The sequence below is a fragment of the Helianthus annuus genome, chromosome 9, assembly GCF_002127325.2.
Source record: "Helianthus annuus cultivar XRQ/B chromosome 9, HanXRQr2.0-SUNRISE, whole genome shotgun sequence".
In the NCBI taxonomy this organism is placed as follows: domain Eukaryota; kingdom Viridiplantae; phylum Streptophyta; class Magnoliopsida; order Asterales; family Asteraceae; genus Helianthus; species Helianthus annuus.
The window spans coordinates 156288597-156304138 of NC_035441.2; the positions used below are offsets into that span (position 1 = coordinate 156288597).

Consider the following 15542-nt stretch of genomic DNA (forward strand, 5'->3'; position numbering starts at 1 on the left):
TCACTTGTAAATTATGCTTTGGGTGATTTTAAAAAAAAAAAAAGTTAATTTTCTATTTTTAACCTAAGGGTTTTTACTTTTTACAATTTTTACCTTATATAATTTGTTTTTTTAACTTTAACCCAAAACTTTTCATTATTTGCAATTTAACTTCACAACTTTTGTCACTTATACTTTTCATCTTTCGCAAATTTTCGTTTTACGTATAGTTCTAAATTTTTCGAGTTAATACCACGCAACGTGCATGTGTGATTCAACGTTTTTACCTCTATTTTTCCATGTTTGACAGATTCGTCGCAACACGCATATCCTAAGTCGAGTCAGTGTTGGTGGTCGATGACGCTTGTGTGACATTAGTACTATTTGACACCGTTTTACGCCCCGACGCAACGCGGGGTGTGTTTTGGGGGGTTTTCAAAGAAAAAAATGATTATGCATATGGTTGTCGTAACGTTGGCTTTGGGGGTTTTCCAAAAAAAATGTTTTTTTTTTTTTTACTTTTCACCCAAAAGTATTTCATAAATTACTTTTAACACAAAACTATTTGGTTTTTTACTTTTAACCCAAAACTTCTTCTCTTTTGCAATCTATCCTCATAACTTTGTTTACTTTCAACTTTGGTCCTTTATAGTTTTTATTTTCCGCAAATTTTTCTCTTTATGCTTGGTTCTAAATTTTGTGACTTAACAAATCGCAACGTGCGTCTTTGGTTTAAGGTTTTTACGTTTCGTTCTAAATTTGGCGAGTTAACACGACGCAACGTGCGTGTGTGGGTGAACGTTTTTACATCGTCTATTTTTTCCCTGTTTGACAGGTTTAACATAACGTGCGGGTCCTATATTGACTTAGTTATAACTAAAGAATCCCCGCCGCATTGCGGCGGGTCGCAATCCTAGTTGTAACAATTTATCAAATTGTAAAAATAGGGTGTAGATTTGATGGTTCTGATGTACAGTGGAAAATGATGAGTTTTAGACATATACCTTAATTTTAAGAAATAGGGGGATATGGTAGAGATGTTGTGAATGCCCTTAGTATTGTACACAATAAGGATTAAGAGTAAAGTACATAGATGGTCTCCATAGTTTAATAAAATTTTGAATTTGTTCTCTAACTTTCCAAAATTACACAGATAGTCTCTGATGAATCACGGGACCATTCGCATACTTTTACTCAAGGATTAAAGAGGGGAGAAGAGCCTAGAGTTATGGATTGAACCAGATGTTGCAGCTTCTTTACATTGTTGTTAGTGAAGGATAAAGAGTTTTGGTACACAATAAGGATTTTACACTTTCAAAGTAAAATTTGGTTAATTTTATAAAAATGGGATCATATATAATATGGATGATATTAATAATAATATTAAGAATAATAATAAAAATAATTGATCCAACCTACAAAATAGTTAGCAAATAGCAACTCGGTCAATTTTTTAAGGATGATTTTTCTGCAACGTGATACTCTAAAATACTTCCCTTCTAGGTTCGTAATTAAACAATGAGAACAAGTGACACCTAGATATTCTTATTATTGTATTAAACCCTCAAAACACTCCTAATTTTATTCCATGTTATTTATATCTAATGTAATTAAGCACTAATTAAGCAAATATATTAAACCAAACATTATTATATAACATAGAAAATACCAAATGACTCTTTTTCAGATGGTGCATCAAGGATACATTACTATAATGACAGCATATAAGCTGGAATTCGAAATTAATTAGCATATGATAATGAAACTAGATGATGTTGAGGCACAAGTAGCAGCTGTACCTCACACGTGCACAAGCAACTCCATCATTCATTTCTTGTCGTCACCAAAGAGGTAACCCAGGGAAGAATTGCCACCTGGAGCGGCATGGACCTTAGTTGAAGGTCGGTCCTGAAACAAATCACACACACGTAACTTCAATTATAGGATTATATGATAATTAAAATGTTAGGTCGTGTTCGTGAGTTGGCGTGCCCAACCTGACTCGAACCCGAAAATTTTACATGAAGCTGAACACAACCCGAATCAGAAAATTGTATCAGACATTTAAACCCTAACACGACATGAATATTCGTAGATTGACCAAAACACGACCCTTTAACCCAATTTTTTTATTTGTTGTCTTTTTCGCATATTAGTGTTCCAAAAATAAATTTTACAACAAGAAATACAATGTATATAAAATAATTACGTTTTAATTATAAAATGTTATGTAAATTTCTCTTTTAAGTCCCGTTTAGATCAGCGGCGGACCCAGAAATTATTTGCTGGGGTGCAGATGAGTCGTTCAACCATATTTTCATGGGGCGCGGTGGGGTTTTTTTGCCTAAAATAGACACTAATTTTTTTTCAAGGGGTACGGCCGCCCACCCACGACTATGGGTAGGTCCGCCACTACTTTAGACAAAACCCAAACTTGCAAATTTCGTGTTCGGTTTGTCGTGTAAGAAATTCACACCCAGACTCTAAAACTGAATCGAAATATCATACAGTGATAAAATTGCCACAATTCTGTCCATCTGCCCTGTGGTAATTGTTGGTTGTTGCGTCATGAGTAGAAGGATTAGGATTTTGGTTGATGATAGTATAAGATTCAGCCGGTTTTTGAGAAGATTCATCGGTTCCAGTGGCGGTGTTAACATCAGACGCCTCTGAAGCGTCCGGAGTTGGCTCAGTGGTTGCAGCAGCCTCTTCACCAGGGTTCTGTGGTGGCGGTTGAGTATTGCCCGCACCCTCTTCACCACTCCCGAACAAGTAACCTAAAGAACTCTGTCCTCCGCCACAACTTACACCGCGCCCCATTTTCTGTTATTCCTGGCATCATTTCAAATTGCGGTTAACCAACTAATAGAGTAAATGTTTTCACATACACATTTAATCAATCCTGTTGTTCTCAACTTAATTTATTTTCCTTGCCAGTTTGTGTGTGATTTTATTTTATTTTATTTATATTTTATTTGACTAATTATTGAATAGATCTACATCTTCATCAAATAACGAATTTGCAAGTGAATGGAAGCAAAATTACATAACTTAACGGACAGATCTGAGATAAACAGTGTCCATACGTCAATTCAGATAAAACAATTAATCTCCGTACATAACAGAATCATGAAAACTTCTACGAGAAGTTAACAAATACAGACAAATAAATAGGAATAAATCATAGATTAAAATGTTGAATTGGAGATATTACGAAATCTGGAAAATAAAATGATATTATGCGGATCAATTACGCAACAGATCTAAGACGAATGAATGTTAACGTTGGTGTGGAAATATATGAAATGAAGAAGATTGGATATTGGAGATAGAGAAACGTACCGTAAATCAAGTGAGGAGAGAAACGTGTGATTGTTGCAGAAGGATGAATGAATATAAAAGTGAAGGGGATGGGGAATGTTTGATGCTAAATTTACATGCGGTTGAATGGAATGGAAGAATGGTAAGTTATTTGGGATATTAATACCCTCACATTATTAATTTTGGTTTTGAATTTGAATTTCAATTCTAACGGTCTTTTATAATCCAGTTAGGTGTTGACACGTGTAATATTGCAAGATATTTACCTTTTCGTGTGCCTTAATCGGTTTATTTGTTTTATTATGTTGGTGTAATAAAGAGTTGAAAATGAAATGGGAAATTACTGAAGAGAAATAAATAAAAAAGAAATTGAAGCTAGGAATAAGGGTGTCGGTGTGACGGAACTATGAGGAAGAACCGTCATTTCATGAATCATGACTCATTTGTTTCCTCTACTATTGGGCTTGTGGGTTCACACCACTGGACCATCCTACTTGTGGGCTTCAGCCCAGTGGCTAAGTCGCAGCCCAAACCAGTTGCCTGTTTAAGTTGGTGAAATATTTTGGTATCGTGTCATCTAACAGAGACTTGTGAAAAAAGATTATTTGGGTCAATACCCACAGGTCTTAAGGTGCTCGGGCCACCCGCCGGATCATCAATCACCCAATGACACCTCATCTCCCCTGATTAAACTTGTCGTGAACCTGGTCTCCCCGTGCCAGAACCCACCGTGAACCTGCTCCCCTGCACCGTCTTCCATAACGGTCTTGTGACCGTTCACCAATGTCTCCACCTCCTACCTGCATTGGTAAACACTACCCGGCCACAATACCCGCATTGCTTACTTGAGCCCCTGGACATTACATAGTTAAAAACTTGAATTGAGCCAAAATTAAATGAGTTCGAACCCATGTTCAAATTTAAATTGGATCTCTTTAAATAAACGAGCACGAGTTTCACATATTAAGCTTGATTAGGCTTGCGAGCCTAATGAGCCTTGGATAATTTTTATTTCATATAAATAATATATACATACACATGATAATAATAATAATAATAATAATAATAATAATAATAATAATTTATTATTATTATTATTATTATATGTAAAACTATGATAAAATAACTAAATAATAAATCATTATTATACATAGAGTAGGGCTCCTACGGAAAGTGTGTTTTTCCTAGAAATTCTAGGAAGCGATCTTGTCCATCCGATTGGTGTGTTTAAGGGTTGAGATTAAATCAATGGCAATCTTGTAATAATTAACTATATTTAATAAATTGTTTTAAATGAGTAGGGGCAATTTCGTCCTTATGTGTGTTTTAAACCAATAAAAAATAACCGTCAGAGATATCACATCTCCTTAATACACGCCAATTTCCCTCTCTCTCTTTTTCTCTCTCTAAACCCAAATTCGGAAACCCCCAAAATCATACCAAAAATACCTAAAATCATGGATGAAGATAAGAGATTTTCCTTGTTCCATATACGTAAGATCAAGCTTTCATTGTACTGCGTGTTTTACAAAGCGATTACAGGTGATTCTTGTTTGTAATTGACGGTATTTTGCTGGTTGCAGGGAAGAGATTCAAAAAGCAGGAAACTTTGGAAAGGATAGATAGCAGCGGAACAGTTACCGGAAGCCGATCGAAAGCTGGGGCGAAATCTGCTGATGTAAAACACATTTGTATGAATCTGCTTGCTGTTAAAACACAGCTGTATGAATCTGAATTGCTGTTAAAACACAGCTGTATGAATCTGAATGATAAAACACATTTGTATGAATATGCTTGCTGTTAAAACACAGCTGTATGAATCTGAATGATAAAACACATTTGTATGAATCTGCTTGCTGTTAAAACACAGTTGTATGAATCTGAATGCTAAATCACAACTGTATGAATCTGCTTGCTGTTAAAACACATTTGTATGAATCTGCTTGCTGTTAAAACACACCTGTATGAATCTGAATGCTAAAACACAACTGTATGAATCTGCTTGTTGTTAAAACACAACTGTATGAATCTGAATGCTAAAACACAACTGTATGCATCTGCTTGCTGTTAAAACACAACTGTTTGAATCTGAATGCTAAAACACAACTGTATGAATCTGTTTGCTGTTAAAACACAGCTGTATGAATCTGAATGCTAAAACACAACTGTATGAATCTGCTTGCTGTTAAAACACAACTGTATGAATCTGAATAATAAAACACAGCTGTATGAATCTGCTTGCTGTTAAAACACATCACCAAGAACAAACTGTTAAAACACAGTACCAAGAACATGCTGATAGATTCCAGCAAGAAAACGAAGGAATGATTGATATTACGTGAGATCAGAAATCGAAAACAAAAAATTCCGAAATTTATGTATAGTTAGTTATTGAAGATAATTTCCTAAAATAAAAATAGATTGTGAAAGTACATAAATGCCCTTTTAGATAAAATCCTTCAATGCCACATGTCGCGTTCTTATTGCTTCCTAAACTTTCTAGGAAAAACACACTTTCCACCCAACTCCTACTCATTATACATACACACATATATATACAGAGATAAACAAAATAATTATTAATAAAGGAGCCAAGCCGCAGCCAAGTTTGAGAAGTTGCTCATGAGTCAAACTCGAGCTTTTAATGAGCTAAACTCGAGTTTGAAAAGTTGTCCATGAGTTGAACTCGAGTTCTCGTAAGTAAAAAGAGTCAACCTTAGGCTCGCCTCTACTCGTTTACACCACCAATACATCTATGGATGCTAGTTCTCCATGAAAATGAAGGTAAAACACTAAAACCCCTTATGAACTTCATGAAAATGAAGTTAAAACACTAAAACCCGTTAAGAACCATGAGTGTGACATTAGACCCATGCATATGCTAAAATAACAAATAATGAGTTTGTATGATGCAATTAGAATCATAAATTATGAATTTAAAACATGTTTTTTTTAAAAGAAAACTTTAATAAAACACGTCTCCGACCCAACAAGGCAAAAGACCAAACACACAAACACCCCCGACCCAAACGGGCAAAGGACAAACAAATTACAACATATACAACGGATATTTACACTATTCCGACCAGCTAATATACTTACACGAGGATCTATTTTTAAACCACCCAAAACCTCTCACTTTGATCTCCCATATAATATCTTGCGGACTTCGGGTAATTTGTTTGAAAATCAACTCGTTTAAAACATGTAGGCAAATAAAATGAGAGTCGACGATGGTGCTTTTGAGTTTTGATGATCAAAACATGAATTTCGTACAGTGGTGGATCTAGAAAATCCTTATAGGGGCAATATTTAAAAAAGTGGTAACGAAATCGAAAAAACATCAATTTTTTTCCAAAATTTACGCTACCGTCGGAACATTCAGGAGCAACAAGGATTACCCCTTGTTACAAGGTAGGTCCGCCCCTGGTTTTGAAGCTTACCGAAGGCGCACCACGTAAGCCATGTTGATGTTCAAATCTTACGGAATGTTATAATGTTTTACAAGAATCATATAAAATCAACTATAACTTAGCTCACCGCATGTTATCGATCCTTTTAAAGGTATAAATGTCAGGTTTAGTTGTGTCACGACTTCGTAGGCGTATTTTGACTTCAAGTTAGTCAAATTAAAAAATTAGTAAAAGGGATCATAGATGATGTCAATAGAGGCAATAGTGGTGTTAATTGAATGTAGGGTCAGTAGCGATGTGGAAGTTGTGGCTCATACCTTAAGGTGTTTTTAGATAATCAATATGTGGTTTTGTCGGTCAATTTATCTTAGAACGTAAGTAGTGGGGTGCTATGAGGGAATTTTTTTGAGCTATAGCGTCCGCCACACCATTACAGGCGGGCGCTATAGGGCTTAAATTTGGTGGCAGCGTGATGAAGGAGAATTTTCAAATTATTACCGTTGCAAACGGTCAAAAAGTAAAAAAAAAAATATTAAATTCAATTAATATTCCATCTTTCCTATAAATATAACCTCATCTCCCATTTTTTATAAACCAACATACCTTCAAACCCTCTTTCTCTCTACTCTTTTTTTTTAAATCTAGAATTTTTTTTTTACAACGCAACCGTTCAACCGCGGTTTTATTCCTCCCCGTTCTAGTGCAGACCCGAACCAAAGTAGCAATCCTACCACACGCGACCCACCCCTTTCGGATCCGGTTTTGTCGATTTTAATCAACATAATACCGGGTTAATGAACCTTTTGAACCACCCACTCTCATGGGACCCGAATCTATACAGTTGGAACCCGAATCAAAACACGGACGAAATGGGGTCGTCTCAAGCATTCGGATCGGCACAAGCATTCGGCTCCCCACTACACGACCCCGAGGTTGTTCCGGAAACACAACCAGAAGTAGAGGAGACACAAAAAGGAAAAACAAAACGCACACATAAAAAGAAAACGGAAACCACCCGAGCGAAAAAAAATGTAACTTCGTGGGATGCCGAAGAAGAGTATGCGCTAACCCGAGCTTGGATCGACGTGTCAGAGGACCCCGTAATAGGTAATTTTATTTTCGGTTTTTTATTTTCTGTTTTTTATTTTATGTTTTTTGTTTTCAGTTTTTTTATTTTCTGTTTTTTATTTTCAGTTTTTATTTTCAGTTTTTTATTTTTTCTTTTTTCTATTTTCGGTTTTTTATTTTTCTGTTTTTTTTATTTTCTTTTTTTTAATTATTTGTTTTATTTTCGGTTATTTGGACTAATTATTTGTTTTTTTAGCAAACAATCAAAGTAAATTCTTTTTGGGAACTGAATCCGAGAACTTTTTTTCGGGCTCATGGGTAGAGGAGAGGAATACCGGCCAGCGGACTCGATATCGGGCAAGTGGACCGATATCAACAAGAAGTGCACGAATTTTCAAACCGTTTACCAACGCAATTTTTCCTGATGGAAAAGTGGAAGCAAGGACGAGGACGTTACACAAGCGGCCTTAATCGAGTATACACAAAGTCAAGGCAATTTCCCGTACTAAAAGTGTTGGCAAATTTTTCAGAATAGCCCCAAATGGGCCAACATCCCTACGCCTAGCGGTCGGTCGGCAAATAAAAGGTCGTCAAAGAGATCAAAAACCAACGAGTCGGGTGAACCCGAAACGCCAACCTCCGACGCTCGAAACACCGACGTCAACGATGATATACCGGAGAGGAAGAGCCGGCGGAAGAGCTACCACGACCCGCCGGAAGAAGAAGCGTTGCAAGATCGAAAAGGCCTGAGTCATCGTCAATGGGATCCGAAATGACTAATACATTTTCGGAGATAAACAAACGACTTCAAGACATACACGAACTAGGGACTAAACGTATGGAAGAGAAACGCGAAGTGACCGAGATTATGCGGGATAGACAATGGGCTCATGACTTTGAATTCTACTCGAAACCGCACGACCACCTAACCGGAAAAGCGTTGAAGATGATGTTGGCACAAAAGGATCGAATCGAAAAAAAAATATTAATTTTGATTGTGTAATGTTTTTTTTTTATTTCATTGTAATGTTTTATTATTTAATGAAATGGTTTTTAATTTTAAAAAGTTAGAAATTAATTAAAAAATTGTAAATTAATTAATTAGGTAATGATAAGGTAGGAGCTTTATGACTACGGGCTCTAGTAATATAATGTTTCATAAAGCCTCTATGTGACATGGCACGACATGTGTCACATGACGCCCACAAAAGAGTTTTATAACTACACATGACCTTATAAGGGACTCCGTGATGTAATACCTTAAGGTGTTTTTGTATTTTATTATATAATAATAATTACTTTTCAATAATTTTTTTACCCATTAACTTTTAAGATATATATTATTCCACATATACAAAGACCATGGCAGGGAATAGTGTTTCCCTGCCATTGATCGAAATGGGCGGCCGCCCTCCTCTATTAGACCAACTATTGTATTATTTTATATCGACTTTAAAATTACGTTTTTGTCCCCAGTTTAAAATTACGCTTTTCTCCCAACTAAGAAATATAATAACCCTTTTGCCAGCAGCTCAAAATTACGATTTTGCCGTCGGTTCAAAAATTACGATTTTGCCCTCAGCTTTTTATTTTATACCCGCTTTAAAATTACGGTTTTGCCCCCAGTTTAAATTATTCAACATATACAAAGACCATGGCAGGGAATAGTGTTTCCCTGCCATTGGTCGAAATGGGCGGCCACCCCTCCTCTATTAGACCAACCATTTTATTATTTTATATCCACTTTAAAATTACGGTTTTGCCCCCAGTTTAAAATTACGTTTTTCTCGCAACTAAAAAAACATAATAACCCTCTTGCCAGCAGCTCAAAATTACGATTTTGCCATCGGTTCAAAAATTGCGATTTTTCCCTCATCTTTTTATTTTATACCCGTTTTAAAATTACGGTTTTTCCCCGGTTTAAAGTTACGTCTTCGCCCCCAATTCAAAATAAAATTATGCTTTTGCCCCCAGCTCAAAATTACGATTTTTTCTTCGATTCAAAATTACGATTTCACCCTCAGTTTAAAATTACTTTTTTGCCCCTAGCTAAAAATAAAATTATGGTTTTCCACTACCACAAAATTACGATTTTACCCTCGGTTCAAAATTATGATTTTCCCCGGTTCAAAATAAAAATATACTTTACACCCAGCTAAACCGAAAATACGATTTCGCCCTCGGTAAAAAAAATTACGCTTTTACCCTCAGCCAAAATTACGTTTTCGCCCCAGTTCAAAATAAAATTTTGTTTTTCCCCCGGCTCAAAATTACGATTTTACACCAGTTTTTTATTTTATACCTACTTTAAAATTACAGTTTTTCCCCCAGTTTTAAAATTACGTCTTTGCCCCCAGTTCAAAATAAAATTATGCTTTCGCCCCCAGCTAAAATTTACGATTTTCCTCTCGGTTCAAAATTACAATATCACCCTCAATTCAAAATTACGTTTTTTTGCCCCCATTGCAAAATAAAAATATGGTTTTCCTCTAGCTAAAAATTAGGATTTTACCCTCGGGAAAAAAATTTGATTTTTCCACCAAGTAAAAATAAAAATATGACTTTGCCTCCAGCTAAAAATCGTGTCAAGGAGCTGCCTAACACTCTTTTTACTTTTTCTTTCTATCAAAACTATGGTACTGTTTTTTTAATTGGTTAAGCATTATTCGGCAACCGCCCCGCAACGCGGGCGGGGCAACAACACCAAGTATATAATACATTTCCCAAATAGATGTATAGTAACTTTCTCAAATTACTCCATTTTTAAATATACTATATTCAAGATTGTGTTTATTAAACCTTTTTATTATATTTTATTATAATAATTACTTTTTAATAAATTTTTATCCATTAACTATTAAGATATAATATTTTATGTCACACCTTGATTTTCCGGTGGGCCTGAATGTGAGATGTGAGCCTGCCGATTGTATATCGGTTTCACAGTGCATCGAAAATAGGAAGTAGATAAAGTACAAGCATTAAAAACGCCAAATTATATTAATACTTTGGAGTATTATAATTCGGTACAAGATGTCCTATACGCAGGATCTAAATTAATAGACTTCGAGACATCATAGGTCCTTGCCATGGAGTCGCAAATTCCAAATCTTTTGACCGAACCTTATCCAACCTACTATTGAGGTTTGTCACCTGTAAATTAATCTTTAAAAATACATCAGTTATTGCTGATAAATACCATTAACCGACACTTTTGTAAAACATTTGAAAATCATTTGATAGTCATTGAGATAACATTCTTGTTACCAGATTTACATGCTTGTCATATTCGGGAACCAGTGTTCAAAATTGGTTTTTGATTCATATACACACCATATATTTTGTGTCTATCAAGTGTATGCCTACACCCTGCACCTTAATGGTCATTACAATAAATGAATTGGATGCCCGAATACGGTAATATTAACCCCCAAATACTTTATGTTAATCAAGCAATACGGATTAAAATCGGATGGTCAACATTCCGAAAGCATATGCCCATTGCAATACCCAAACCAAGTGGTTTTGTACAATATCCCAATTTTTTATGATAAAAGTGGTTAAAAAGTATTTAACTATACTAGCGTAGAACATATCATATTCAACTTTGTAGTACAACCGGATTCAAAGTTTATTATTCTACGGTGCGTTTACTAGAAGGCTCTATAGTCCAGAATCAATGGAAATAATATCCATGAGAATAGTTTACGGGTCATTATAAGTCCTTTGGACTTGTCCGGTTAACATAGATTTGAGCACGGTTCTGCTAGATTAAACGTTGACCGGATAGAATGTGGGTTATAACCATACGAGTGAAGGATCTCATGTTTTATGGTTGAATAACCTTATATTCTGATTGGAAAGTTTTTTGAAAAGGTTTTGACCCGTTACGACTTATTTACATGGTTTATGTCATTTTAACGAGTCGGTTGCATAAATACACATTCAGGCGGTAAAATAGGTTTGTGACAAGTCAAATATGTTCCAACATATTTTTGTTAGGTTGTACAAACTATTTTGATGTCAAAACATTAGATTGTAAATGCTTAAAGGTTTATTCTTTGAAATTATATAAGCTGAGTTTGACTTTCTATAAATTTAAGTTTGACTTGTCATTTTGACCCATTTAGACGTGATGATCTTGTAGTGTAAATGTAGGCCTCATATTAAACCCTGATTTTAAACACCTTTCCACAACAAGTTCTTGTACAATTCACCTTTCCATCTTGGCTTCATATTTTCATGTATATGTCTAAGGCAGAACCTATGCTCACACCTTGGAAACACCTTAGACACAGCAGGTATTAAACCCTGAGTTTAAAACAATAAAACAGTTAAAACACAGCAGGTATTAAACAATTAACATGTTAAAAATATTCAGAAATGGTACCTTTTACTTGTCACTTATGAAACAGAAGTAACTGTTAGCATCAATATCAAAATCTTGACCCAACAACTGAAGAAACCAAGTCCAAGAAGACATAGTCTCAGCCTCAACAACTGCGTATGCAACTGGGTAAATCCCATTGTTAGCATCTACTCCCACTGCTGTCAAAATCTGTCCAGGAAAGGGCCCTTTCAAAAAAACAGCCATCAAGGCCCAACAGTGGTCTTCTAGCTAGCTTGAACCCTTGCTTCAGTGCACCTAAGCATATGTACATCCTCCTAAATTGTCTAGTGGGACTAGAGGGATTACACAGTGGTTCCACATCAATCCTCACAGTAGACCCTGGATTGGATCTGAGAATTTCTTCACCATAGTCCCTCAGCTTCTCATATTGAGCCATATAATGACCTTGAACCCTCTCTAATGCCTTCATTTTAGCCCTAAACAACTGATTCCTGGTTACTTGTATCTGCAGCCTCCTATGTAGATCATCTTGAAGAGCTTGGATTGGAATCCCAGGATTGGATTTGATGGTTGGTTGTATTTCCTTAGACAACCAACTGATGGTGCACAAATTAACATCCCTTGTATAAAGGCAGGTGTGCTTGTCAAAGTATGTTTTTACAATCCATGTTCCTTCTCACTTCACATTTGAAATGTATACAGCCATGGACAAGTAGGTTTTGGAATCTGCGTTTTAGGTGTCTTGGATTTACACTTGTTGGGTGTATCTGTTTGTGATGGCTGACACTCTTTTTTTTTATTTTACTGTTTTACCCTTCGAAGTGGTTGGTTGGTTTGTCTTGTCCACATTACTTTCACAACCACCAAGATTAATATTCTGACCCAAACAAATCACCCTAAATCTAACACTCTCATTTCTTGTGATACATAACTGCCTTTTTGAATGTATTGCATTTTTTGACCAATGATTTAATTTCTTCCCTGTTAATGAACTGTTGGCCAACAAAGAAAGGGTCATCATCTGTTGGTTACTTCTTTTCTTCTTCTTCCTAATAATCTTACATGCTTGCTCCAATGTCGTATTATCTTCAAAAGTCTCAAAGTCTTCTAAGTCAACCTCTTGATTACTACCCTCTTCATTATCTTCACCTGCATCACGAAGATCATAGTGATGCAGGTGAAGATAATGAAGAGGGTAGTAATCAAGAGGTTGACTTAGAAGACTTTGAGACTTTTGATACTCAGGCACTATGTGATCGTCATCAACCAAGTAATCAGAATCTTCATCATCACTATTCTTATCACTCCCCTCAACACCGCCACTGTCCTCATCACCAGAACTGTCCTTGTCACTATCCTTATCACTATTATCATCACTCAAATCAACATATTGAGGTTCATTAACTTGATCATGTTTACCCTCTTTAGTATTCAAATCATTTCTAGGAAATGTTTGGATAGCTGAACATAAACTTCAATAGTTCTAGTAGTTTCAGCATATTTAATCAGCTTCAACACATCAGAATCAGTACCCAAAGATCTTAAACCTGATTCTAGCATCTCTCCTGGTTCCCTAAAGTTGTATATCACTACCTCTTCCTCTGAATAACCTAACTCTTGCATCATATCATTGACTACAATAACAGAAAACAGATCGGGATTCACCTTGTCAATGTGGTCGACTTTACCCCCTTTGCAATGAAACTCTGCCATCATCAAATTCACCACCATGGCGAAATTCCAAGGTGAAGTAGCTTGGAAATTTGGCTGAAACAAAAAGAAAAAAAAACAACTGATTTATCAAAAATAGTAAAACCTTAAACCCTAGCTTACAAGCAATTCTCAGATGATGATGGATAGAACATACCATATGTAATGTCGGGATTGAAATTTGCGTTTTCACCTCTGATACACCAATTATCTGGCTCCAAATCACTAGACGATTGGGCTATTGCTGATTCTTCACTGATTCGTTGTTATTCTTCAGCGATTCGTTGAAATTAGGGTTTTTTTCTTCTCTGTGAAATGGGTTTTATGAAGAAGGTGTGTTACAAAAGGCTAATATATAATATCTAGAAGATAATTTACAAGTTACCTCCTTATAATTGATAAATTTCAAAAATACCCCATAATAAGGTATAAAGTAACTTGGTTAGGTTTAAAAATACCCCATAATAAGGTATAAACTAACTTGGTTAGGTATTTGGATGAAAATGGCAAAAAGTTACAAACGTGGGGGGCAAAATGGTACAAAAACTTCATTTTGGACGAAAATGGCAAATGTGCCCAAACCTCAGGGACGATTTTGGCAATTAACTCTTTTTATATTTATGTTTGATCTTTCACTACATTCACAAATTGGAATACTATTACAGCCATTAATTCTCTAAAACATAAGCTATTTTAGGGACCTTTACATAAAACGCAATGACGAACAGACAAACATTAAAGGGAAAAACACTTTTACAAATTCAGTGTGTTTTGTAGATTCATGTAAACAAAGAAACATAAAGGTGAAAAAACACAGTTGCGTTTTACAAAATTGTGTTTTATAACAAGTCGGCACTGTACACATTCCGACCACTATCATAAGAAAACAACTCACAACTGTTACTTTCATTATATCCTTCAGTGATTGACGGCATTAATCTGGTTGTTCACATTGCCGGCGCCGGTAGGACGTCGTCAGAGATGACGTATCCGTTGGTTTTCTTCATCATGGCAACCGGAACAGTGTCGTTTGGTTGATCTAATCGGAATAGTCTGGAATTCCGGCGTACACCGCCCGGGAAATTGTTCGCCGGTGTGCGGTGGTGGTGTTGGTGGTGGGATGGGATGAACATGATGCTGCTGGTGGGATGTGATGAACATGATGCTGCTGGTGGGATGTGATGAACATGATGCTGTTGGGTTTAGGTTTTTTAGATCTAGGGTTATTTGAAACAAATTTGTGGTTGACTAAAATGCTCTTTTGTTTAGTTTTATTAGTTTGCCACATGTCCTCCTACTATTGCTTCTTACACTTTCTACCCAAAACAAACTTCCTATTTGATATTTTCCATGAAAACCCATTCCTATACAAATGTCAAAACAATCTTAGAAAATTGTCATGTATACCTTTTCAATTTCATTGAATTGTCATATATACCTTTTCATTTTCAAATTTCAATGCCTGACAAATTTGTGCAGTGTAAATCTCTAACATCTTAGGGCATGTATAGTTATAAAGCCCCTTGTAGGGTGTTATGCGATAAGTGACGGATTGTGTAAGAGAGGGGCTTTATATAACTTGAGTGTATAGTGGGATTATATATGTATGAGCTTTATATATATACATGTATGTATATGTGTGCGAGAGGGGAAAGATTCATCACGCTGCCATGCTCATCATGCTGCTCCAACTTTCTCCC

At 35.8% G+C, this 15542-nt stretch overlaps 1 protein-coding gene across 1 annotated transcript; it reads right to left on the reverse strand.

The window, feature by feature from the left end:
* Positions 1-1589: 1589 nt before the first annotated feature.
* Positions 1590-3485, reverse strand: LOC110915957 (protein SPIRAL1-like 1). The gene is made up of 3 exons (XM_022160709.2): positions 3322-3485; positions 2488-2811; positions 1590-1887 (listed from the first exon to the last, which is right to left on the reverse strand). The coding sequence occupies exons 2-3, from the start codon at positions 2797-2799 to the stop codon at positions 1807-1809; spliced, it is 393 nt and encodes a 130-aa protein (XP_022016401.1). The 5' UTR covers positions 2800-2811; positions 3322-3485; the 3' UTR covers positions 1590-1806.
* Between the last annotated feature and the right edge of the window lie 12057 nt (positions 3486-15542).